Source organism: Microchirus variegatus, assembly GCF_963457635.1.
Source record: "Microchirus variegatus genome assembly, chromosome: 11".
Taxonomy (NCBI): domain Eukaryota; kingdom Metazoa; phylum Chordata; class Actinopteri; order Pleuronectiformes; family Soleidae; genus Microchirus; species Microchirus variegatus.
Window position 1 is genome coordinate 18,788,349 of NC_139812.1, and position 27,540 is coordinate 18,815,888.

The 27,540-nt window shown below is 41.3% G+C and overlaps 3 protein-coding genes across 4 annotated transcripts; 2 read left to right on the forward strand and 1 right to left on the reverse strand.

Annotated features, from left to right (window-relative positions):
• Positions 1-1,490: 1,490 nt before the first annotated feature.
• eloal (elongin A, like) lies at positions 1,491-7,690 on the reverse strand. Its single transcript, XM_083897900.1, has 11 exons — positions 7,551-7,690; positions 6,657-6,713; positions 6,442-6,554; positions 5,402-6,338; positions 5,238-5,328; positions 4,994-5,161; positions 4,804-4,901; positions 2,357-2,537; positions 2,127-2,241; positions 1,777-1,892; positions 1,491-1,686 (listed from the first exon to the last, which is right to left on the reverse strand). The coding sequence occupies exons 1-11, from the start codon at positions 7,629-7,631 to the stop codon at positions 1,625-1,627; spliced, it is 2,019 nt and encodes a 672-aa protein (XP_083754026.1). The 5' UTR covers positions 7,632-7,690; the 3' UTR covers positions 1,491-1,624.
• A 1,687-nt stretch (positions 7,691-9,377) lies between these two features.
• On the forward strand, positions 9,378-13,250 carry klhl31 (kelch-like family member 31). Its single transcript, XM_083897348.1, has 3 exons — positions 9,378-9,458; positions 10,313-11,515; positions 11,611-13,250. Exons 2-3 carry the CDS (start codon positions 10,341-10,343, stop codon positions 12,341-12,343), a joined length of 1,908 nt encoding a protein of 635 aa, XP_083753474.1. The 5' UTR covers positions 9,378-9,458; positions 10,313-10,340; the 3' UTR covers positions 12,344-13,250.
• A 3,880-nt stretch (positions 13,251-17,130) lies between these two features.
• Positions 17,131-27,186, forward strand: gclc (glutamate-cysteine ligase, catalytic subunit; the record flags this gene model as incomplete). Of its 2 annotated transcripts, XM_083898075.1 has the most annotated exons (16): positions 17,131-17,280; positions 18,949-19,061; positions 20,715-20,897; positions 21,419-21,532; positions 21,620-21,678; positions 22,079-22,215; positions 22,684-22,758; positions 23,210-23,326; positions 23,829-23,967; positions 24,074-24,186; positions 24,468-24,560; positions 24,763-24,867; positions 25,217-25,298; positions 25,396-25,505; positions 26,036-26,156; positions 27,005-27,186. In XM_083898075.1, 16 exons carry the CDS (start codon positions 17,131-17,133, stop codon positions 27,184-27,186), a joined length of 1,893 nt encoding a protein of 630 aa, XP_083754201.1. The 2 variants fall into 2 exon arrangements, with proteins under 2 accessions (XP_083754201.1, XP_083754202.1); XM_083898076.1 differs by lacking the exon at positions 21,419-21,532.
• Between the last annotated feature and the right edge of the window lie 354 nt (positions 27,187-27,540).

Genomic DNA, 27,540 nt, shown 5'->3' on the forward strand with positions numbered 1-27,540 from the left:
ACAAAGTTTTCAAAATTTTCCTTCATAACTCTCATAACTCTGACAAAACATGTCAGACTTACATAACAAAATCTCATTTAATATTATCTTATATAGGTTTATACTACTTGTGTACTTTGGTTGGAATGCTGGATCTTATTCCTATATGTACTGTATTTTATTGAAGTGAAACAAATACATTATTGTATATCATTTGTTATGCAGAGGTCTTGAGAAAGTTGCAAAGTAGTCTCATTCAGATGTGCGCTTGACTGGTGCATAATTTTGAATCTTCAAGAGTGTAGATATAGCCAATTGGATTTGCTCTGGTTGACTGAGAACCTTCGCATTTACCTCCATTATTTGTAAACTGTATATTTACCAAGGCCAAATGTCCCTCAATATATATGCCCTGCAAAGTATTTATAGCCATTTCCTTTAATTAGCTTTAAATTATGTTCAAAAGTAGGTATGGATCCAGAGCCTAATCCCATTCTCGCATAGGGCACCAAAATGCATAGGATCGGCCCTGAATGGATCCAATAACTGTGAAAGTATTATTTAAAATGTTAACAGAAAAACTTTAATAATTACTTGGGTAAATTAAAAAAAAGCTTAGAGGGATCTTTATTTGAATTGCTACATTTAAAAAAAGGACATACCTGTGTCATTATCCAGGTTGGATGTTCAAGCCAACGCAACCTTTTGTTGCAGAGGCCTCTTGTGGCTGAAAAGTGTCATTAACCATCAGGTTATTTTGCCTCCAAGGTTTGCTGCAAATTCTAAAGTTGTACACTTCTACATAAATTCCAGAAATGCATAGTTTCAAACTATTAAAGGTCCAGTGTGTAAAATCTTTTAGACATTTATATTAATTTGTCAGATATTGAAAATAAGTGTAAAATCTCTTTATTATGTTATATAAAGTGTAATGGTGAGGGATATTCAGCAGGTGCAACATGCATTTCACACACTGTACCTCTATAATGAAAGAAAGATGAACTAGGGGTGTAATCTGCGCAGCTTGGCCACAGGTGGCGCTAAAGTCTGCAGCAGCTTCAAAAAAAAACTCCACTCAGAGAGTGTCCTTGACATGTGGCCGATAGCAGATGGCCTCCCACCATAAAACAAAAACTTTTCCTCGCACAATGTGAGATAGTTTGTTGACATTTTTTAGTGGATGTCAACACAGAGAAATATTGAAAACATCAATTTAATCAAATATACTATGAGTGAATGATGTGTATGTATCACTGTGTGTACTGATAGAAGAGGGAGGTTATACCATACATTTGTGTCAAAGTGTCACGTTATCTGAAATATTTTGTGGCAAAAATGAGTTCACTGAAAAGAACATTACTCCTGACATCCTCTAGAGGGAGCAATACCTCATTTAATAAACCACTGACCTCTGACTGACACACAGGAACTAAGAGACAAGGGTCATGTGAAGTTGCTGATTTAATTGTGATAATAGTAATAGTGAAGACAATTCTTTCGTTATTGAGGGGAAAAAAACATGACAAAAGCCTGCGTACAAAGACAAACACAGAACAATCGATGGAGAACACAGGCTTATTATAGAGTTAATGAATGACGGTGCACTCTTCCCATATTCTCAAACGGCAACATTGTACAAGAGCAATTATCTGCGTCCAAACTGTTTCTTAAACGCCTTTAAGGACTTCGCCATCATTGGAGCCACTCCTGTGAGAGCAAGAACAACATATAGCACAATTATATCCATATTCGAGTCTCATCAATGTGTCAATTTGAATAATGTTCTCCTCGGCTCACTTGTTTTTTTGCGAGACTCTTGTGAATTTCCTCCACCTGAACTGGAGCTGCTGAACCTGCTCAACCTGCTGGGCTCATTGCAGCTCGGACGCGAAGCGATGTCTTTGGGTTTCGCGCTGTATCAAACAGCACAGAGTCAGGAATATAGAGTGACAGACTCTTCATGTGATGACAGCTGTAAAATGAATCTAATGAGCACGAGCTGCCGTCAAACCAGACTAAAACCAGTTCCGTGTTTGTCAAACAAAAAACTGGTTTTAGTCTCGTTATTTTAAAGTATAAGCAGTGCGGTTTGAACAACCTCAAACCCTGTGTTGATCATTCCCTATGTTTAGGACACAGAATCCCACCTGCATCTGAGCTGATTAGGCTGCTGAACAGCCGTCCCATGGATTTCCTGCTGAATTCGCACATCTCTCGGTGGCTTGGCAACAGTGTGAATAAATGCCATCTTCACCTGCCGACCTAAAACAAAAAAAAAAAAAAAAAAAAGAAAGAGTACAGGAAGTAAGACAAGTCTGTCGTTAAGAATGCAAATATTCACATTGTCATGTATGCAGTTGGAACTGTATTGACTCACCTTTGGGTTTGTTAGAATGTGCTGAAACGATACTTTTTGTCAGTCTCTGGAGTTTCCTTTCCCTTTCCTCCGAGAGTCTGACGTACATCTCTTTCCACGATTCATACTCCTGGAGTTGGGAGTCTTTGAATTCCCGCTGACAGTGTTTACCCCACAAGTGGTCCGTCACTCCGACGTAGATCTGTGGAAACAAACGTGTTACTGGGCAAACAAAAAACAACACAAAAAGTGTCATAATGATGTGATGTGCTTGCTTACTGTTGTAGAAATGTAATTTAAAGCTGCCATATGTAAGAATGTGGCCAAAAACAGTTACTACATTCAAATTCAAAATAACGAGGTCTTTTAGGTTTTGTTTTTCTGACGTAACTGGCAACCCGTGGTAGCGAGGCAGCTGAGACTCTAGTGACTGCAATGATTGGTAGACGGCGGTAGGTGGCGCCACATGACAAAAACATGATTTCAAAACATAAACATGATTTGCAGTCTGCAAAATATTTCTTTTAATGCAAATATTGAGGCTGTACTGTTGTTGTTGGTGAGTTCAGTTTGTTATATGAACATTATTCCTGAGTCTCTGTGACATATTAGGAGGATTTTATGGCCAGTTGCTTTAGATTTATTACATAATGCACCTTTAAGTAAACCTGCTTCTTAGGCAAAGATGTTTTCCTACTTTAAAATCAGATGTGATAGTTAAAGCTACATGCTGTCAATTTTCAGATTACTTTTCAGATTGCAAAACTGCACAGTGTAATGTTTTTCTGTAGATGCAAGGTAGTCAATAGCACGTTGAACAAAACAGTGGCGATCCAATCGCTTTTTGAACTTTGCTTGGATGAAAGAAAGAAAGATAATGCTCGACTCCAAGTCCTGTTTACAAAGAGCACTTTTTGAATTGCTCTATTGCACATCACTGAAACATGAAGATGTTTGGGTTTTCTGACGCTCAACAGACAAAACAATGATTCCCTTTTCCACATGGGACGATATGGTGACTCTCCCTTGAAGGTTCTCAACACTAGACTGCTAAACATTGCCAAGCGCTAGAATCAGTCTATTCAAATGGTGACCCATAACCTCCTCTAAGTGGCCCAGCCTGTTTCCACCAAAAATAACTGAAGAAATAACGAGAGAAACACGTTTCGCTGTCCTACAGTAGTCTGATAGCAGTGTTCGGCACTTTGAGACGTTTGTGGGTCATATGACATATTGTTAGCCTAATAGCATAATTACCCAAGTCATTTTTTTTGGTAATTGTGATATCTGCCCAACTTTACCAATGTGCTTGCTAAAAAATTAGTTTTTCTTGTTTTACGAAAACGTTCAAATATGACTTAGGCAACTATGCCATTAGGCTAACGATACGTAAAAGAGAAGCGCTAATATGCTAATATCGTGCACCTTTTTGATTTTATGCACTTTGAGTTGTACCGGAGATGACAAACACATTTATTTTGAATGTAAAATAGTTACAGCTAATACTGTGCACAGGTATGACCAACATTTCTTTAAAATTTATTTTACTTTTTTGATGAACATTTTAATGAAAAAAACGTCTGGCTAAATTTTTGATCTGTAAATTCAGCCCAACTGAGTTTGTAATTGATTTGGGCATATGGTCAGGATGCCTCCTGGAGGCCTCACTGGGGAGGTGTCTTTGGTATGTCCTTCCAGGAGGAGACCTCGGGGCCAACCCAGGACACGCTGGAGGGATTATCTCTCAGCTGGCCTGGGAGCACGTTGTAATCCCCCCACCACACACACACACACACACACACACACACACCATAGGAGCAGGCGGAAGTGGCTGGAGAGAGGTCGGGCTGGGCCTTCCTTGCTAAAGCTGTTAGCCCCCGCGACCTGGACCCGGATTAGCAGAAGACAACAAGGAGGTGTTTTGGCACAATAATCAAACAATCATCAGCCGATTAATCAATAATTGAAATTGTTGCAGATCTATTTTGAAGCAGAAAATGCTCAAGCTATACAGTAGGGACTGCAATTATTGATAATTGTGTAGTGTTTACTATTTCTATACCATTACGTTAGAGTGACACCAGACTAAGAACTCAGTGGTGCATAATAGAAAGGTAAAACTAAATTGTAGCTTATATAATTTCAAAGATTATAAGCAAACCACCTCAGTAAAAAGCACGACGTCAAATTCAATTGGATGCACAATATGAAAAGAAGCAGCAACCAAGATACACAACATCACGGCCACATCATATAATTTTTTAAACTCTTAACTTAAACCGATTATCTGAACATCACCGTGGATTAGTTTAACTCATATCCAGACAATGGGCCATGGATCAAATTGATAATTATTCTCAAAATAGTCATCCGCTCAGCCTCAAGCCCCAGTGTTCAGCAAGTGTACCTAATAAATTGGCCCCAAAGTGTACGTCTATACTGAATATTCTCATGTGTCACATTCTTACTGGGTTGCATTCTTCAATGCGTAGCAGCTGCTCTGGCGTACACCTCTCCAACACTGGCTCCAGGATTTCAAACGGGACTCCACCTGTTTCATACAGCACTGAGAGGAAGGGCCTACACTTAACAATCCAAACATACTCACAAGGACACCGCAAGCGTCATATGAAAGCACTTCTCTGGGCGTAAACTCACAGTTAATGTTGTTCTGCAGCGTGCGGATACACTGCTGGTACAAGCTCAACATGGCTGGGAGGAAGACCATTTTGGCCCCAGAGTAAACTTGCATCTTCTTGTTGAGTCTCTGACCGGTGAAGACGGCAGACTCATCGGAGACGTCACAGAAGTCCACGTCTTTCTCCACTTTAAGAAAAAAGACAGAAAGGGTCATGGGAAAAAGTAATAAATATAGAAAATACACATGTATTTATGATAATACCTTTCCTATCAAAGTACACCACAGTGGATGGCTTTTCACACTCAGGCAGAATGGTTGGTAAAGGAATGCTCATCAGGTCCATTATAGATTGCTGAAATATAAAAGATTAGAAGTTAATATAGATGTATTATGTATGTGTATAGAAAAATAATGTTCAAATATACCTGTTTTGGAGGGCTGGCATTTATAGACATCACAGGTTTCATGTCAGGAACTTTTCTTGTTCCCTCTTTCACAACGGTCTTAACTTTCTTGGGAGTTCTCTTTGCTCCACACTGTTCTTTTCTCTTGCGGGCACTAACATCATAGTTCAAATAGGACTCAAAAGACTTGATGGGTTCCTCTCTGGCATCATCCCTCTCCTTGTCTCTGCGTTTCATTTTGGTCTTTTTGTTTTCGTGCTGTGAACGCTCCTCGTTTTCAGACTGTTGTTTCAGAGCAACGTGCCTCTCTTTGCTCGTTTTCTTCCTTTTTTTCTTCTGGACCTCAGAGCTCCTCGATATTCCCGAGGTTTCGTCGTCTCCAAAATTGTCCAGTTTTAATGTTTTTGAGTGCTTGTCATTGCGTTTAAATAAAAAAGATTCTTCTTCTTCTTCTTTTGATGAGTCTTTCGATGGCCTTGATTTCTTACTCGACTCATTTTCTGGACCAAAGTTGATTTTCAAATTTTCCCGCGAATCAGACCTGGATCTCTGATGCAGATCCTCTGACATTTTGTTTTTACAGAAAACGTTGTCGTCTTTCATCGATTTTCCTTCTTTTTCTGTCTTCTTTGGAGCAAATGAACCATCCATTTCATCCTGTTCGTTTGTCTTTTGTAAGACGTCACTTTGAAAGTTATCCTGGCTTTCTTGTTGAATTTTATCTCGACTTCCCTTACTTTTTCCATCTTTCTCTTTCCGTCCCCGTCTCTCTGTATCATCTTTCATATTCGCAGGTTTGGAGTGGGCCTCATCTGAGAAATCCTGACTCTCGCTGTGACATGTTGACCAGTTGTTGTTTACGTCCTCCGTTGTAAAACCAGCAGCATTTGGACAGTTTGTGTTGTCCTGTTTGTCTTTAACAAACATCGTCTCTGACAGAGCTCCATCTTCTGTGAGGCTGCATCAAACAGGTTCACATGGTTTAATTTAGTGGAATATGCACTACAATGCAGAATATAGTAGTGAATTTGACTAAAAAGTGAAATAAACATCAACATCACCTTGAGCCCTCCTTAGAAAGAAGTTTTTTCCAACCCCTGACTAACGTCTTGGCAAATTCTCCAGCTTGTTCGTGTCTGCGCAGAGAGTTTACCGTTTTGCCTATTCCCGTTTCCTATACACACACAGAAACTTTGTTAATGTCGTAAATTTTAATTTATGACATGCATAATGCCCGAGAAAACGTGTGAACCCTACATGCAAACCACAGACTTACAGCAAGAATGTCTACGGTGACATTCAAATCCTTGAGTTTCTGTAAGACCTTGAGAACCTACAGAGAAAGGAATGAACACATCAACGGGGATTAAATCATCGAACAATAGCATTATTTGGCCAAACGTCTTGTATGCATGGATTTAGTGTTGTCATGTGAACACACACACACACACACTTAAGACAGAAAGCTGCTTGAATGTGAAGTAAAGAGAAGAAAACCTGACCAACCAAATATGGCGGTCCTGGTTTTGGATCTGCACAGTTGCTGATCGTGCATTCAAAGCAAGAAGCTATTAAAGGAAACTTCACACACCCACTTAGGCTGCTCCTTTTACTGCAAACTATAAATGGACAGCTGCTTGAGACTCACTGTATATGCATTAGGTGTTTTAAGGAAGTGTGTGTTCAAAACATTTTAATTCATTTTTAGTTTCAGCTCTAAATACTTAAACACTGGGCCAATTTAAATGCACACATTTGCACACAAAAAAAAAAATATATATATACATGTGGCTTAAATTAGAGCGTCACAGCCTGTGTGGATGATGGACAGCAGCCACAAGTTGAACAACTGGAGAGGAGCAGCCACTTTTAGCAGCTAAGTCCCGCCCCCTATTCAAACAGCCTGACCCCCACAGTGAGGTGCAGCCCAAATGTGAGGCTGCAGCAACGCAAGCAAACTTTTTTGTCTCCAACTAATAAAAAACATAAAAGTTATAGAGTCACTTCCGATAGAGGATTAACTTTGGAGAGCATGTGTTGTTTGCATCATATTACACACACACACACACACACACACAAGGTGGCATATCTAAACATTCAGCTGTGAGATTAAAGCCTGCATAATTATCAAATAATCCAGATGGCTTCCCACCCCCCGCCGTGTATCTACCGTGGCAGACTCAGTCGCAGTGTCTGCGAGCTGGAGTTTGAAGCGCATGACTTTCTTGACCACATCAGAGCTGCTGGCCATCGTGGTGACTCACGTGCCCGACCGTCGACGACAGCACACCGGGCAGCGCGCGCCCATTGATGACACTGTTATAATGAGCGGAACCCGGGTGGCAGTGCAGGCAGGAATGATGATGTAACCATTCATAGTAAACATGATGCGAACACGAGCAGGCGGTGAATGATGACAAATTAAGATTTCAAGATAAGATTTTTAAAAAAAAAAACATGAATGGGAAATAATTACTCTCTTAGACATTTAACCTGGAGTCTCATTAGGAGCTACTGCCACCTTGAATTAATCAGAATATTACAATCTTAGTCAAAGCACAATATTAGCAACAGAAATATAAACATGACAAGAAATAGGTGCTTTCAGAAAGAAATTTATATTCTACAGATCTGTTATATAATGTATATGAATAATATATGCATAGATAAACAACACGTACAAGCTACAAGGATAGCTTGTACGTGGATTATATTTACAGGGGTTGATAAAAGGATAACAAAGTATCCTGTAATTCTTTAAATTCGAAGGATCTTTGAATGAAAAGAATATCATTTCAGCCTTCACTGACAAACACATGATCTGCACACAGCGGAGCTCCCATTCAACGGATTTTATTACCGGTGACGTTTTGAGTTCAGCAAGTTCGGATTCAGGAAGACTGTAGATTGAGCACACATAAATATATATATTTATTATTGGATATGTGTGTCATTCTATATCATCAGATCCACAAAGAAACCATCATCTAACATTAGCATATGGAGCGGAACGCGTATGCTTCCCCCAAGCCTTAGATTTACCTCGAGAGGTTGTCAAGAGGCGGCAGTTTGAGTTTGAACGAGTTTAATTAAATGAAAACATATGTTATATGGGATATCGACAAACTTGAGCTCTTGTGCTGATAACTAATTTCACAAACATTCGACACCAACCAGCCATTTTATGAAGCACGTGGGACGTCTAATAAAGTTGCAGGAGTGGCACCTGGTGTGTGTTTTCTGCTGCTGTAGCCCATTCAAGGTTTGACATGCGTTCAAAGATGGTCCTCTACATACCTTGGTTGTTACGAGTGTTTGTTTTGGTTTTGGGTTTTTACATTAAACTGTTACCTTTTCATCATTTTTGAACCAGTCCGGCCATTCACTTTTAACCTCTGACGTGGATAAGGCATGTTCAGGGGATGATTTTCTCTTTATCAGATCATTCTCTGTAAACCCCGAGAGATGGTTGCACACAAGAGCCCCATTAGATCAGCGATTTCTGATAAACTCACCAACAACAATGCATTCAAAGTCACTTTAATCACCTTACTTCCCCTCAGAATTGACCATGTCTATATATGTTAATGTACTGAGTTGTTGCCACTGTGTACAGGTGTACGTATGTGTGAATGTATAACACAATTAAATGTACTGGTAATAGTGTTCCTTGCAAGTTCCACTTAGAATCATCTGTATAACGTGTCCACATATAAAGCAGAGAATGTTTTACTTACGATTAATTTCTAAAGGAAAATAAGACGGTCTTAACGCCTGTAAGAGCTAATCATATTTTCTCAACAATGTCATCTTCACAGGACGTCCCATTTAGGCCGATGCCCCTGGAGACTGTTCACATCGACTGACTGGAAACTATTGTGGGACACTATATGTTGGGGGGGTGTATGGTCCCTGCCCTCTGCCACATGCTTTTGCACAATACCTGATTGGCACTTGCTCCCCTAGAGGAGGAGTTAACTGCATGTCTCTTTCAGCAGGGGTGACTACTGGTCTCTCTCTCCTGCTCCAGTAACTGGAGGCACAACGTCCTTCTTCACCAGCCTTAACTTCAAGTCAAGTAAGTGGAGATTTCTCATGCTTTAATTTAATCTTGCCCACTTCAAACGCTAATACGTTGTCTAAAAATGTTGGCATTATTGTAAAGATAACAGCGTTTAAAAATAGCCACAATGACAGTAGACTGCAGTTTCGCCAGTGTTGTGGGTTAATAATACAGAGTGGAATTAGAGAGGGTCTTTGTCCTGGAGAAGTATTTTTGTACTTAAGCTAGATAAGCCTGACACTGTTAAATCAAACAAAGAAGAGGGGTAAAAAAAAAATGTTTCCCCCCCAACCTGAACCTACACACTCAGATCAGAGGACATGAGGCCTGTTGCTCTCCGCGCTCATGTCTCAAAGTCTATAAAAGGAACGTCATGGCAGAGCCGTCCAGCGTTGCTATTCCTGGACGTACTGCTGATAAATTGTGACAGATGCAAAGACGGACATGTTGACACACTCCCTCTCTCACTCCAGCATCACCTAGTAGCCAGCGTGTTTTCAGGTGTCAGCGTCTACCAGTGTCCGAATGAATTTTCACTAACTCAAAGAAAACTTTTCTCTGTAAAATCAATCATTTAAATGAGCAGTGATTTTTATGCTGTTGTTCATTGTAAAACAATAAGTATGTAAGAAGGATAACAGGAACTCACAAGAGGGTAAAAGTATGTATCTGCACATTAAATAATGACAAATATTTCAGAATTTCACGATATTTTGCGTGTGTCAGACCTTCAGTGCACTTTCAGCCACATCGCTGCTGGTTTGCCAAGAAGAGCAAATGAAATCTTGCCCATCCTTTGCCAGAATAATCGTGAAGCAGACTCTGTGCTTTTCTGACAAATATTGCATGTTGTTTTGTTTTATGTTCAGGTGTGGGCTGTGTACTGCTGCTTCAGCCATGGCACCTAAAAAGAACAAGGCGACCAAAAAAAGTAAAGGAGACATAAATGAAATGACCATCATGGTTGAGGACAGTCCCGGCAACAAGATCAATGGGTTAAATGCTCTGTTAGAAGGAGGAAATGGCTTTAGCTGCATTTCAACCGAAGTGAATGATTCGGCGTACGCCCCTAATCTTCTGGAAGGTTTGAGCAGCATGAGACATGAGAGCTTCCTCTGCGATCTAACGGTCTCCACCAAGTCAAAGTCATTTGACGTCCACAAGGTTGTCATGGCCTCCTGCAGTGAGTACATTCGTAACATCTTGAAGAAGGATTCCGCACTTCAAAAGATTGAGCTGAACGACCTTTCACCTGTTGGCCTCGCCACTGCCATCACCTACGCCTACTCAGGAAAGCTGACCCTGTCGCTGTACAGTATTGGCAGCACTATTGCGGCGGCTATGCTGCTCCAGATTGGCACTTTGGTGAAGATGTGCAGTGATTTCCTCATGCAGGAGCTCAGCGTGGAGAATTGCATGTATGTGGCCAATATCGCCGACGCCTACAATCTCAAAGAAACCAAGGAGGCTGCTCAGAAGTTCATGAGGGAGAATTTCATTGAGTTTTCAGAAATGGAGCAGTTCCTGAAGCTCACCTATGAGCAGATCAGTGAGTTCCTCTCAGATGATTCCCTGCAGCTCCCCTCAGAGATCACCGCCTTCCAGATTGCCATGAAGTGGTTGGACTTTGACGAGAAGAGGCTGAAGTACGCAGCAGACCTCCTAACCCTCATCCGCTTTGGCACTATCACTGCCCAGGACCTAGTGAGTCATGTCCAGAGCGTGCCCAGGATGATGCAAGACTCTGAGTGCCACCGTCTCCTTGTTGATGCCATGAATTACCATCTGCTGCCATACCAACAGAACATCCTCCAGTCACGCAGAACAAAGGTACGTGGTGGCCTCAAGGTGCTTCTCACAGTCGGTGGACGTCCTGCCCTGACAGAGAAATCTCTCAGCAAAGATGTCCTCTACAGAGACGTAGATAACGTTTGGAATAAGTTGACAGAAATGCCAGCAAAGAGCTTTAATCAGTGTGTGGCAGTCTTGGACGGCTTCCTGTACGTGGCAGGTGGCGAGGACCAGAATGATGCAAGAAACCAGGCTAAACATGCTGTTAGCAATTTCTGCAGGTAAGAGCTGATTGATTTGAAATCCACATTTGTCATATCATTCTCTGTACAACCACAAAATAACCTCTGATGTTTTTTTTGTTTTGTTTTTTTAGATATGATCCCCGCTTCAACACTTGGATTCACTTGAACAACATGATCCAGAGGCGCACCCACTTCAGCCTCAACACCTTTAATGGCCTAATGTTTGCCATTGGTGGAAGGAATGCTGATGGTGTTCAGGCCTCTGTCGAGTGCTATGTGCCTTCCTCCAACCAGTGGCAGATGAAAGCTCCTATGGAGGTGCCACGCTGCTGCCACGGCAGCTCCGTCGTCGATGGCAAGATCCTTGTATCTGGAGGTTACATCAACAACGCCTACTCCAGGGCCGTGTGCTCGTACGACCCGTCCACTGACACCTGGCAGGATAAGAACAGTCTGAGCACGCCCCGAGGATGGCACTGCGCTGCCACTGTGGGAGACCGAGCCTACGTCATGGGCGGCAGTCAGCTGGGAGGTCGCGGGGAGAGGGTGGACGTCCTCGTCGTTGAATCTTACAACCCTCACAGCGGGCAGTGGAGCTACTGCACGCCTCTTCACACAGGGGTGAGCACAGCTGGCATTTCCAATTTGAACAACAAGGTCTATCTCCTTGGAGGCTGGAATGAGGGAGAGAAGAAGTACAAGAAATGCATTCAGGTTTTCAACCCCGACCTCAATGAATGGACTGAGGACGACGAATTGCCGGAAGCTACAGTTGGCATTTCATGCTGTGTCGTCACCATACCCACACGGAAAACACGAGAGTCCAGAGCCAGTTCAGTTTCATCTGCACCAGTCAGTATATAAGGGTTTCATTTATTAGAATTGTGTATTTTACATGTCTAAAGGTCTCCAGCTTTTCTGTTGCATAAAACTTGGTTATCAACTGTACCAACAGTTACTTCATTGGGACTCAATTTAATTTAACTTTTTTGATTTAAAATGCATGGGAACATGTTCCTATAAAAATAATAATTAAAAAAAATCTGTTGATTTGAAGGTAATTAAATCCAGTGCAACCAATGAACATGTTGCTATTCTCAATGTTTGTAGTTTAGTATTTTTCACATCATTCATGTCAGACTATGTTTATGATAGAGACGATCTGTGCATAATAGGTGTCAGTTTCATTCTTTTTAGTCAAAGAAATTTCCATTTGGGGCCAAAGGTTGGGATCTCATTCGCCCTTTTCTATGGCAAATGTATGGAAAGTTTAAACACAAACATTAATCTGCGACTTAACTGTCTTTTTTTTCCCAGTACCATGAGAAAAAATGACACTGGATTATGTGACAGTCTAGTTTATGGTGACGACAGCTACAGCTACTGTGATTCTCTGACTCTTGAACAGAATAATGAGTGTCAGAAAGCTGGAGCTGTGTTGGCATCACCTGCCAGGAGTAGGTGTTTGTGATGGGTGTTTAAACACACTGCACAATTTTCAATAGTCTTGTGTCATTAGGCTGTATGACTGACACGAACACCATCAGCAAAGAAGAAGAGTGTTGAATGGATGTGTATGTGACAATAATAAACTATTTTTAAATAAAGAAAGAGAAATGTGACTCTGGAGAGATGCTGTCAGCCTGAGCTTTCCTGGAAATCAGTATGTATGAATTCCATGACTGCTCATGTCTTTTTTTTTTCTTTTTTTTCCCCTTTGTTTTTAATTTTAAATTTAAATTAAAGAATTAAAGAAATGAAGTGTACGCTGTTTTGAGCTGTGGTCAATCATTATTTATTCAGATATTTTTGTTGTTGTTTTTTTTATAATGACTTTTGTTTTAATCCTTTTAAATAGATCAGACACAGAACAGGGGTGATGTGCAGGTAAAGGAAAGAAGTGAAGATCAGTGAGCAGCAGTATGGGTTCATGCCAAGACAACCACAGATGTTTTTCGTGTGCAGATGGAGAAATATAGAGGCCAGAAGAACACCACAATCTTGATCGGGTGCCAAGAGATGTTCTCTGGTATTTTAAGAGGAAGTCGGGTGTGGCAGAGAAGTATGTGAGGGTGGTGCAGAACATGTATGAAGACAGCGAGACATCGTTGAGGTTTGCCGTTGGTGTGACAGATGGGTTCAAGTTAAATGTGGTATTTAATCAGGGATCATCTCTGATCATCTCTGAGCCCTGTCTTGTTTGCAGTGGTGATGGACAGGTTGGCAGATGAGGTGAGACAAGAGCATCCGTGGACTATTTTGTTTGTAGATGACATTGTAAGAGAGCCTGGAGAAGTGGAGGTATGCACTGGAGAGAAGTTAGCAGGAGCAAGATAGAATACCTGTGTGTCAATGACGAATGATGAGTTTAAATACCTGGGGTCAACCATCCAAAGCAAAGAACAGTGCACAAGAGAGGTGATGAAGAGAATGCAGGAGGAAAGTCTACACAACAATAATGTATGGCTTGGAGACAGTGGTACTGTCTAAAGCTGGCAGTACGCTCCCGGGTGAAACCGGAATTTTTTTTTATCAGATGTGCCTTTCGTTTAGACGGCGACGGAATTTTTAGGGCTTAAAAACGCAAAAAAAATGAACCCAGCCTCCAGAGTGGAAATCTTACAAAAGCTCCGCTGTCGCGTTCCCGTCTAAAGGGTTGAAAACGCAAAAGTGTTCTCTGAGCTGCTCACGCTGGCTATCCTCCTGTACGCGTTGACGTCAGATCCATGTGCAGTACAGCCAAACAACATCAAACATGTCGAATTATTATCCATCAGTCGGACATTCAAGTCGCCTTAGCTGCTCTGATACCTATCCAGGAGTCATTTCAGCAATTACGCCGAGTTAATGTTGTGGTTTTTGACTGTGGGCGACTCAGCGCTACTAGAGAGAAGTAGAAGGACGTTTCAGTGCTCCTGGTGTTGTTGTATGACAGTGCTTCACAGTGCCACCTAGCCACCTGGCATGCATACTACATTAAATTTCACACACTTCTGCGTCACCGTGTGCATGCAGATTTCCACCCAAAGACGCTCGTCTAAACGTGAAATAAAAAGTGGGAACGCAACGCCACTTTTGCGGTTTGTGTTCAGATCGTTGTCGTGTAAAGCCAGCCTAAAACAGGAAGCAGATCTGGAGGTCGAAGATGCTGACTTTTTTCTTTGGGATTCCTTAGGTGGAACAGTTTGGAAATTTAGTAAGAGAGGCAAGGAAGGATGTGTTGATGGTGGAGCTACCTGGTGGGCAGGTGGAAAATAGGAAGAGCACAAAGAAGGTTCAGGGATGAAGGAGGAAAAGAAGAAGACGACGATTCATGTGACTTGCAATAACTTTAAAGGCCAAGATACACAAAATATTGGTACGCTACTTAATAGGATGAAGAGTAGCAACTTTATTCATTGGTGCCTTTCTTGACTCAAGGTCACCTTTCATGCAATGCAAACATAAACATAGAATAACATACATTTTAAGTAACAAAGTAGAATTTTGTGAATGTGGACTGACACTCTTATACACATAGAATTTACGCTAATGTCAAAAATGCAGGACAAGGCAGAACATGTTATGAAGTTATGAAGTAACACATTTTCCCATTTTAATCCAGTCAGTGTCAAAGAGTTTGTTTGTTTTACACATTTTCCCATTTTAATCCAGTCAGTGTCAAAGAGTTTGTTTGTTTTACATCATCTTAACTCAAAAGTAAGGCTTTCACAAGCATGTACTTAGACAGGTTATTGTTAATAATAATAAGTGGGAGTTGTTTAACATTATGTCTTCAACCTATAAGGACAGCAGCCAGCATGTCACTGAGGGCGAAGAAACAGGACAACAAACATGTAAAATGAACCAAGTAAATACATAAATGATTAATACTCACATGTCGCTTTGTTAGGTCAACAGGACACCTATAGTTTCAGGAGTGGCATATGGTGTGGCTTTCTGTAGTACTTCTCCTTCAGGGTTCTAGGTAGATTGTTTACAGATGGTGTAACAAGTGATTATTTGAATTACTCTTGCATTTCTATAACATTATGAACCTATCTGGCCATTCTCCTCAGACATATAGCATCACATTTCTTCACCATTCTGATGCTCAGTTCAGAATGCACACTGTCACACTGTAAGATTGCTGAGTCACTCTTACAATCATATTTTACTTGTTATGATTTAGCAACACCATGCTTCCCGAGCTGGCCAGCCCAAAAAATGACTCACTCATTACTTTGATGTGCGTACGATTGCTTTGTGATGCTTCAGTTTATCCTTAGTCATACTTCACCATTTGTGTTCTTTTATTTTTTGCTCAAAGGAACTCCTTTGTTTTTTCAAACATGTATTGTGACAAGGGAAATGTTCACAAAATATACACGCATCGTAACATTTACAGTAAATTCCACCACTTTTTAAGTGACGGTGCTTATCGAGATACATGTCAATATCAAACTGTTTCCTAGTTTCATTGTTTGATGCAAGGGTTGGCTTTCAGTGTAATTGCTCTGTAATGACTACCTTATAGTAACATTCAGTAAACTGATATGTTCTCTGGATATGATATCTCAAGTATGCTGATCTGTGGGTTTCAAGCGGTTATTGCAGAGAGAGTAAGTGACACCAGGATGAACTGAGACTTTTCAAAATAGGGCAACACGTGTATCTCAGCCAGCAATTTTGTTGTTTACAATATTTATAGATGCATAAAAATACAATTGAGGGAGCCAACACCCCTTTAACATCTCATCTCATACATGGAATTAAATAAAATTAGAAGGGAAAATTCACAAATTCCTTATGTCCTGTAACTGCTGACCTGAATTAATAAGTATCTACACATTTTAATTGATTTACCCTAAGTTTACTCAATTTCTGGGTGGATGCTATACAGTGTATATGTAAGTGGGTTTTTTTTTTTTTTTTTTTTTTCAAATCAAAGTGGTAGCACTTGACAGAATTATGATTTGTTTTATTTTAACTTCCTTCGTCCTGCTAGCACATGAACGCAGCACTCACTGCCCAGAGATCAGTGGTGGGAGGGGCTCGAGCAGGGAAGAATGCTGAGTCACGATGATGTCACTACGCACCCCGTCACGTGAACGGAGCCAGGAGGAGGGCGTGGCCTACGTACATTTAAGTCATCCTGAAGCATCCAACAACGAGCATGCGAGAGAGTGACTGACTGGCTGAGTGAGTGAGCGAGCTCTGGCATCAACGGTCCGCGTCACTTTCGAGACACCGCAGAGCTGCACTTTTACAACCACAGTCCGCAGTCGTTCACGTGGCTGACGCTTCCACGCACCAAGTTTTTTTTTTTGTCTTCTCGTCTCTTCATCAGCCCCACGGGTGGACTCACTTAACTTAGCTAACCGGTTATTAGCTTGTTATGAGCAGGGGCCTGCTTCTTGTGGATGCTCAGCAGAGGTAACTGTCAGAGCACCGCCGCTCCAGCAGCCGCGCTCGGACACTGTATTCTTACCGTTATCTCACCGACAGCAGCCCCGAGGACCCGGACTGACTGCTTTGGGTCGAGACCTACATTCTAGCCCCCCGCGACACCACAGCTAGCTAGCTAATAGTCGGCGTGCGGGGTCAGAGAAAGTAACAGTCCCCTCCTCCTCCTCCACCACCACCACTACCAGCACTTGCCGGTCTGTGCCATGGGTCTGCTGTCACTGGGCTCTCCACTGAACTGGGAAGAAAGCAAGAAATATGCGGACCACATCAGAAAACACGGCATCATTCAGTTCCTCAACATTTACAACAAGGTGAAGGATCGTCAGAAAGATGTGCTGAAATGGGGCGATGAGGTAAGAAACTTTGTGTTTGTCTGTTTCCACTCTGTTATGAATAATACAGGGAGGGTTCGGTCATGAAGTCTGACTGATGCATACAACTTAACTGAGTGAGAATCTGTTTGGTTCTTGCTTTGTTGACAACATAAGATATAGGGGGTGGGAATCACAGGGGACCTCACGATACGCGAATCATGTTCCGCGATACCGATAATATCACGATGATGTGATAATCGATATACGGCAAGACAATTACGCAGTAATATCTGTCTGACAGAAGGAAACAGTCCATTCTTTGGCCAGGTAACTTCCACCCAAGTTTCCCCTCATTTATTTGAGCAGCGCTCCCTTAGCAACGCTCAGAGTGAAAGAGGCAGGGACTGTTTACTTTACAGCGCCTTAATTTGTTAAAGATAAAATATCGATATTTGCCCTGGCTTAACGATTATCGTACTGCATGAGGAAGGACGAGGATATATCACCAAATCGATATTTTGATAGGTAATCAAATCAAAAATTAATAATTGAGGTTAAACCAAAAAACACTCCTCATTACCTGTATTGTTGAAATAAAAAAGTTAAGCTTTTTAATGAATGGAAACATGTTCCACCTCACTTATTTCACTACTCTGTTAGTGTGGACTCACCGTTTCCACAACGGCACCACCAGGCAACTTAATCCTCGTTTCAGTCAACAGATTTACTCGGGGCCCCTCTTTCTGCCTTCACTTGCCCTCTGTAAAGGTTCCTCTTCTGTGTATCTACGTTTATGGAGGGCTGCAGGTTTTTTTCGGATTTTGATTCTGATTTACAAGGATTCAGTTTTATACTCAAATCAATTAATTATAGAACTATGTCAGTTTTGCGTGGGAGATTTTCAAAGAACTAACGCGGCAAACTCTTTCTCTCTCTCACTGGAATTCCACTGTGTATAATTAACTGGCTAAACATGAGGTAACTCGTACACTCCCACTACCACACAGGCCAAAAAAAAGCTTGAACCATCCATTTAAACTCTACCATTGTAAACTTATTGCTGACCAACAATCGCAGTTCTGATCCTGATTCTGCAACATTTGTGATATGCACACAACTACCAAGAACACTGCAAGAAACAACTATTGTGCTGCTTTCGTTTTCCATGACAAACGAGTCCCCTAATATCTGTTCGCACGCAAGTTGACGGAGAAGCTCATAAAATGCTGTCCTGACTTTGTACAGAACAAGATATGTTGTCGAAGATAATATTGTGATACTCGTTTTAAAGGTATGCAAGGTCTAACACTGAGTATTTGCAAGAAATGAAGAAACTCCACACATTCGCTATGTGTACATGTTTGATCTTAACGGAAATACTGTTGTGCAACATCTCAAGTAAATGTTCTCCTGTTTTCAGAAGCTCCCAAAGCAGGTTTGCATTTCTACATTTTCCCCTCTACTTCTAGTCCATGAAACATCACAGTGCCAAAGCTTGGTACGAAGTGTTTTGATTTGGAACAATGTGGAATGCTGTTGTGATAGAGTAATCCCTCGTTCAGACAGAGGATTACAGGGTGAGCGGCGTCAAAGTCAAGGAAACGTGACTGATGAATTGGAATCGAAGTGATGGCGTCACAAATGTCCGCTTTCATCTGAGGTCGAGGGTTTTTGAACTACAGACTGAACTACAACCTTTGCCCTTAGGTCGAGTACATGCTGCTGGAACTGAGTGACAAGGACAAGAAGGTCCGACTCGTCCTGAAGGGTGAAGATGTGGTGAAAACGCTTCAAGACCAGGGCGAAATGATCAACCCCAAGTATGTAAACCCGAAATCTTTACACTTTCTCAAATACAATTTTACTTTAATGTTGTTTCCACCTTGTTTTTTTATTTTAAGACTAATGAGTGACAGTTTTGTGTTTTAGAGCCAAAAAGCTGAACGGCAGAAAGTATACTAATTAAATTCCTTACCAACAGTCGAGAGTGTGCCATTGTTGACATGTTGCTTTGAATCAAAGTCATTAGAGATGTCAACTGGTTGACAGTGATCCAAATTAGTTGTTGGTTTCATCAGAATACTTACTTACACGCTCAGGTATTTGTTAACTCGTCAGTAAAACAACAAAACAATGGACTTTTGCAAAGACACGACAACGATCTGAACACAAACCGCAAACGTGGCGTTGAGTTCCCACTTTTTATTTCGCGTTTTTTGACGAGCGTCTTTGGGTGGAAATCTGCCTGCACACGGTGACGCTAAAGTGTGTGAAATTTGATGTAGTATGCATGCCAGGTGGCTAGGTGGCACCGTGAAGCACTGCCCTACAACAACACCAGGAGCATGCACATACGTTGAAACTTCCTCCTACCTCTCTCTAGTTGGGGTTGCAGTTGGAGATAACTTCACAGTTCATAAATGTTCTGAAATGACAGTATCGGACTGATATCGGTATCGGTTGATACTCGAGTTCTTGTCGGTATCGGACATAAAACTGGTATCGTCCCATCCCTACTACTAGACAAATAATTGAGGACATTTCACTTCTCTTACCCAGTGGGTTCTTCAGTTCTGAATAACTGGTAGAAAAAGGTATTCAGGTATTTGGCTGGATACTTGTCTAGATAGTTCATAAGTTAAACAATGCAGCTCGATCACCATCTGACCCACTTTCAGGTTGTTGTCTAACCCTTTCACCCGAGTTGAGGTGTGAATGAAGGCTGCCAGGGTCTCCTGAGATGACTCTGCTATTGCAAGTCCTGTGTTGTAAGAGTGCATGTGTGTGTGTGTACACTGAATGAGACAGCTTCATGTTGTTAAAGGGTCACACAAGTTCAAAATATTGAGAGGCACTGGAGTAGAATGGAGTAGAAGAGGTGGGTTTGATTTTCCTCCAGGCAAACAAAACAAACAAACGTGACTAATTTGACTAATCACCTGCATACTGCTGGCTCTATGTATTTGACTTTCAAAGTCATCACTAATCCTAAAAACTCTGTGCTTTTTATGTCACACATTAAATCTGCCGCACAAACAGGTGTGTTTTGTTTAAGATGTGCACACAGTGACAGAAAAATATTTTTTTCAATTCACTTAAAAAAGTACAGTGACGTTCAGTTTTCCATCTTTCTGTGTTTTAAGTGTTGTTGTTATATGTTTTACACTGAGCCTCATAATTATTTTTGTAGTTTTTACTATTATGTATGATACAATTTACTTATTTTTTATTACTAATGCTCTTATTTTATCAGCAGTGGGAATAGTAGAGTTGATCTATAGCTCATTACTGCCCCTCTGTCTCACACACACATGCACAGCGAGTTTGCGCTTGTTCTGCCAATATCACGGCTGACATACAGTTAAAAGGCTCAGTCTTTTTAAGCAGAGAGGCCTTTTCCCATGGCCTTTTCTTTTTTTCTTTTTGATGCAGAAGGCTTTAATGTGTTCACAGAACCTTTTATGTTTCTGCAGTCACCCCACACTCTGGAGACCAGAGTATAGCAGCTATATGGTTGAAGGAACTCCAGGGCAGCCGTACGGCGGCACTATGTCAGAGTTCAACACTGTGGAGGGCAATATGAGGAAGCGACGACGAGAGGCCTCGTCTGTCCTCAACCAGAATGAAACCCTCTGCACTATCACCTCCTTTCCAAGGTACTTGGAATGTAACTTTACAGGAAAATGACTTGCATTTTGTGACATACACATATGAAGGTTTTCAAAACTAGCCTTTCATGAATACAAAGTGGGCTTCCCTTGTATCACTGTACCAGTGTGGGTTGAAGACAGTGCAACAACAATAAGGATTTAACATTCACTTGTCACTTGTGCTGATTAATGAGTCACTTGCTTTAATTTATGACAAACTGATCTTATCAGCAATCAGCACGAGCCGAGTCAGCATAATTGCTCAGTTGTTTTTGCATACAAAGGCTTAGTGTTAGCAGAAGCAATGTTGGTTTAAGACTTTAAGACTTTAATTTTACAAGAACAGGGCGCTCAAGTATGGTGTGATAAAGATGGTGGCAGTTATTGAACTCAACCTTGAGCTTTCAATCGTACATGGGTTCAGTCTAGTACTGCTAGAAGGTTATATAGTATAATAATAACAGGCTTTAGTAGTTTAGTAGTGCACTTTTCTAACAGTTGTGTATGTTTGCTGGTCCTTTGTTTAGGTTAGGTTGTCCAGGTTTCACCAAACCAGAGTACAAGCCAAATCCCGTTGAGAAGGGAGCATCAAAGTCACTGTTCTTCCCAGACGAAGCCATCAACAGACACCCAAGGTTTAGGTACGAAACGGTGTGCATCATGTGGTTTCTCCCCTCAACAAATCAGAAAAAAGTACAAAATCAACTGCTTTTTTTTTTTTTTTACAGCACCCTAACCAGAAACATACGTCACAGAAGAGGAGAGAAAGTTGTTATAAATGTTCCAAGTAAGTTCGGGGTTAAATTTACTTCAAATGTGTTGTCACTTTGCCAAATCGATGTCTTTTACGAGGGGAAGTCACCTAACGGCATTCTAGTTACACTGTGTCAGTTTGCTTTTATCGTTTTGTTGTCTGCGACTCAAAGTGATTGAGAAGTGACACGCTAACAGCAATTTAACATTAGCAACTCTTGCCACATAGTCGGCCACAGCTAGCGCACACCGCCCCGCGACTGAAACGTGTGATTCCCCCCTTTAATTAATTTAATTGTTGAAAATGAGGACAGACATTATTAATGTGTACAGTTTGCATGCTGTGATCTGCAGTTAAATGCCCTGTGCATTTAATTTGCCTCGTCGACTGAGTGGAATGAATAAGGCGCCATTCCGTGTTTTCTTTTGTCAAGTCTTCAAAGACAAGTGCACTCCATCTCCATTTGTGGAGGAGTTTCCCGAGGACGACGGCGAAGCAGCGAGGGCGGCTTTGCCCGATCACATCTACATGGACGCCATGGGCTTCGGCATGGGCAACTGCTGTCTGCAGGTACTGAATAAAACTAGAGCTGAAACAATTATCGATAACTAAATGAATTGTCAACTATTTTGATAATCAATTAATCAGTTTGAAGCTTTTTTCATAATTTAAACAAGATTTCTGATTGTTTAAGCTTCTTAAATGTGAATAGTTTCTGTTTTCTTTGCTCCACATAACAAAGAAATTATTAAAAACTGAATCATTTTGGTTTGTGGACAAAACGTTCGATAACATCATCATTTCCAGGTTTGACAAACGGATCAACATTTTATGGCCCAACCGATTAATCGATTATGAAAATAATCGTTAGTTGCAGCTCTAAAACTAACGGACCAATGTGGCGTCTTTGAGGCTGTGTCCCTTTTGTTGTGTGTTGTTTTTGTCATGTTTCGTTTTTTTGGGTCACTGCAACGTAACAGTCCCCAATAGGTGATGTATAAATGCACTTCAGTCTTTTTTTTAATTGTACTTTTGCAGGTAACATTCCAGGCGTGCAGCATTGATGAGGCAAGATACCTTTATGACCAACTAGCAACTTTCTGCCCCATTGTGGTGAGAAGACACTATAGCATGTCCCTTTATGTCTCGTGTGTTTTTTTTTTTTATTCTTTTCCAGTGTTCATGTATTTAAAAAAAAAAGCTTGGGCTCTAAAATCTAGCTCACACCATGTGATTTTCAGCGAGATAGAGGTTGACAGTTGACATGTTTTGCAAGTTGTGGCCAGTCGCTCCTAGATTTTGATCAGTACCTGATCAAAATCTTATCAGTACCTGATCAAAATCTAAACAGGGACAAAACTACAGCTCATTAGAGAGAAAGAGGAGGAGGAGGCATTCTGCAGTTGCTCTAAATTAAGCCTGGTATCCGCAATCATGTCCCTTGGCACTTCTTGCATAAATTAGTTTTTGCGACAATCTTGATGAGACGGATGCTGTGTAAGTGCGTGTGAGGACGTGTGTTTGCGTGCGCTGTATGTGACGTTTGTTATCGTTTGCTTTAAAGATGGCGTTGAGTGCAGCCTCACCCTTCTACAGAGGTCATGTGTCAGATATTGATTGTCGCTGGGGAGTTATTTCTGCCTCGGTGGACGACAGGACACAGGAGGAGCGCGGGCTGAAGGTGAGTGGGTTTAAAAAAAAAAAAAAAATCCTGTACGGAAAGAGTTGTTTTGAATTTTTTTGGTCTACAGTCACAGACTGAATCTGTTGCTTTAATGCTGGGGTTCTTCAGTAAATGAAACTATGGGAAGCCATTAAATGAAGTAATGGGTACATATAGAAGTACAGATTTGGAGTCCTGTCCATATCTGGGTCCATATCTGGATCCACATAGTTGTACCAGGCAGGTTTTCTCAAGCATGCACTACATCAAATTCAAATAGTGCTTTATTTATTTATCTATCTAAGTGTTACTTTTTTTTAATTCTGAAATTTCATAAATGCAACAAGCGTTGTATCTTCATGTTTGTGGTCAAATAGTTTTTGCGGCTCCAGATTAATTTTATTTGGGTGGAGAGGGAACGAAAAAGGGCTCTTTTCATACTAAGGGAGCGCTGCTTGCAGAGCGCTGCTTTAAACGTAACCAAACTATTGTCTGACGTGATTATTTTCCCTTTTTGCAGCCCCTGAAAAACAACAAATACAGGATTTTCAAGTCACGATACGACTCCATCGACAGCTACTTATCCACCTGTGGCGAGAAGTACAATGACATTGAATTGACAAAAGATAACGAGATCTACGAACAGCTGCTCGGCGCAGGTAACGCCATCTAGGATAACATGTAGAGGGAGTGAATTGTCATCAAACCGCATTTGTGTCTCTATGATTTCGGAAAAATAACAAGCTGAACGTTTTCTTTGCGCAGGAATCGATAAGCTGCTCGCTCAACACATTGCTCACCTCTTCATCCGGGATCCACTCACAGTGTTCAACGAAAAAATACACCTGGATGATGAAAATGAGTCTGATCACTTTGAGGTGAAGATTACAGTATTCTCTAAGGCCTGTTGTGTGTGTGTGAAAGTAATCTTTCTTCAGTTTTTACGCGTCATAAATGAAGTTTCAGTATTTAAAAGTTTGTTTTAAGATTTTCAAAGGCAAACGATGTGTGATCAGCATAGTTGCACAAGATTCAGCAGAGCACTTAGCATGCATCTAGAGTGAAACTGGCTTAAGGCGTCTTGTCAGGAATCCAAATTTACAAGATGGATTTTTTTTTTTTTTTTTTTAACTCTCATCTCTCAATCATGTTTATGAAGAACCTCCAGTCGACCAACTGGCAGACGATGAGGTTCAAACCTCCACCTCCAAACTCTGACATCGGCTGGAGAGTTGAGTTCCGACCCATGGAGGTAATTCCCAGTTGCACCATCACTATTCACTTAAATCCCTCAGGTGTGTACATGCAGGCAAATCGGCACTTGGTGGTACACGGTATATAAACACACACCTGAGGATACAGTGATCTGCAAAACTTTGAATTCTTTGGATTCTTGGATCATATTTCTGACATGTTCTATCAAAACTTCTTTTTTTTCCCTTTCTGTCTTCCAGGTACAGCTTACCGACTTTGAAAATGCCGCATACGTGGTCTTTGTGGTGCTGCTCACCAGAGTGATCTTATCCTATAAACTGGACTTCCTCATTCCTTTGTCAAAGGTGAATGCAGCCGCACATACCCCCATGCTGTGACGTGTTTTTATGTTTAGTGTAGTCCACAAACATAAAACGCTGCTTGTCCCTGCCCGTTCCTGCTCTGCTGGTGTATACACGCAAATGCTCTCTCACTCGTGATCGTTTTTGCTTGACAGAGCCTGTTTTTCTGTTGTCAGAAATTACTTCCTGTTAAAAGGGAGTCTCTTTTTCTCTCCACTGATGCCTAGTGTTTCCTCATTGTGTGAATATTTGGGTTACATCACTTGTTTTACAAAGACTACTCGGTGCAACTTTAACTGATAAAGTTGGAAATTGGGGTGCACGCATTTACAAAACGCTTTGTCTTCATTAGGTTGACGAGAATATGAAAATGGCACAGAGGAGAAATGCGGTCAACGAGGGCATGTTTTACTTCAGAAAGGACATGTTCAAAGGTGAGCATAGAGGCAATAAAAAGCTTCAACAAACTTCAGGCTGATGCTTGCGGTGATGAGAGCGTCAAATAGTAATAAGTGTGATGTCCACCAAAAGGCTGCAACCCGGGCCTCGAGGGTACATCTGCTGCTCAGAACGGCACGGAGACCGACTGCGGTAATGAGGAATACACGCTGATGAACATCGACACCATCATCAACGGAAAGGTGATTATTGTCTGATACTGAATGACTGATTGACTACTCTCCTTGTCCCACTATACAATAATTAGTGGGGAATTAATGTGTGGTTTCCACCAGGTGGTGCTATGCCCCATTTCAGCTTGGCAGAATTAGGCATTATGTGGTTTATGACATGACACATTTTAACAACTGTAGCTGGCAGCTACTTGGTGCCATGCCATGTATTACTACCACCCATTAACTTCAAAAACATTGAATTATTTAAGCTGATAGAGCATTAATCGAGATAATCGATCTCCAAAGGCCAGTTAGAGTGTATACAAGCGACAGTAAATCAAATTCCAACCACATTATCTGTCAGACTAATGTGTCCACGTGTATTTTAAAAGTCTGGCTTTAGTCGGAGAAATAAAACAATAACGACATACTGACTGTTGATGCAGGCGTGTCCACGCCCCAGCTGTGCCGCACAGAGCGGATATAGCGCAGTTGGACGCTGCTCCTCTTGTTCATCATCCAAACAATTACATGTGAGGGTTTTTTTCTGTCACCAGGAGGGAGTTTTTCAAGGCCTCATCCCGATTCTCAACTGCTATCTGGAAAACATGGAAGTCGATGTGGACACCAGGTGTACCATCTTGAATTATCTGAAGCTCATCAAGAAACGGGCGTCAGGTAAATGTTCATCAAACACTCACCCCCGGGGGAATCCACTGAACGCATATGTGTCTCCGCTGTGGCATCGTCAGCTTCCACTGGCTACGATTGTGTCTTTGCTCCAGCAGTCCGTCACTTACACGGTGAATAGTCAAGAGTTCTATTTTGTGCCTGATGATGGACCACAAAGCTTTAATTCAGCAGAATTTAGCACAAGCGGAACCAGAAGTCAATCACTGATACAACATTAGTGTTATTTTTAGGGCTGTCAAAGTTAACACGTTCATCGTTGCGATTCATTTTAAGAAGCGACGGAGACATCGATAAAACAAAAGTTGGGTGTCAAGGCACGATTTATTGATAATGACTGGAAGGAAGTTGTGAATCTTTGCCTTTACTGTCAAAAAAAACTAAAGTGCAACTAATTGCTGAGACTTCGACATCACCAACGAATGGAAAGTAAGTGGCGAACAAACCACACCACACACTGATAGTGTCCGTAATATGCTGGCAGCTGCCTGGTGACTTCTATTTGAACGCCTACCCTGCGTTGCTGGCTGTTCTCTCTCTAAAAGCAAACATTTAATCACGATTAATCTAGATTAACAAGTTTCTATTGACAGCCCAAATTTTTTTCTAAAGAAAAGCCCCATAAAGTATGGTATGTTGACTCCATATGGTGTTTCACTTAATCAACGTCACTCTTGCAAACCCAGCGCTCCCTACTCATTCTCTGGTCGGTCAGTGAATTATCTGAAAAAGTGTTGACGGATCGAGCAGTGCAACCACAACGTGCCATAATACGCGCTCAGTGGAATCCCAAACTTGACGTCCGATGGCCTACTGATTTTGCTTTTCCGAAACAGGCGAACTGATGACCATGGCCAAGTGGATGAGGGAATTTGTCGCTAATCACCCAGAGTACAAGCAGGACAGCGTCATAAGTGACAAGATCAACTACGACCTGTGTCTAAAGTGCGACCGGATCGCTAAAGGTGAAGAGCAGTGCCCGGAGCTCATTGGAAACCCAGTCAACAAGGTGAAATGAAATAAAACGCAACATTACAGAAATGCATCGTCACTGTAAAAAAAAACACATGCATGTGAACGCAGACCAAAATGTGTGGTTCAACAACAAAAGTGGTCCAAGTGTAAGAGAATGCAGAACAGCATGTGTGTGTGTGTGTGTGTGAGTGGTAATGAAGAAAAACACCCCACACTTGCATAAAATGTATGTATATATATGTTTCAGATTTTTATGATTACAAAATTATTTTTAATAGGATTACGACGACATACAAGAGGTTGTGGAATAGAAATCAGATGTGTATTTATTTTTATCCGGAAATAATCTGTGTGGGAATGTAAATGTAGCAAAGAGCTGTACAGCAATCTGATTTTA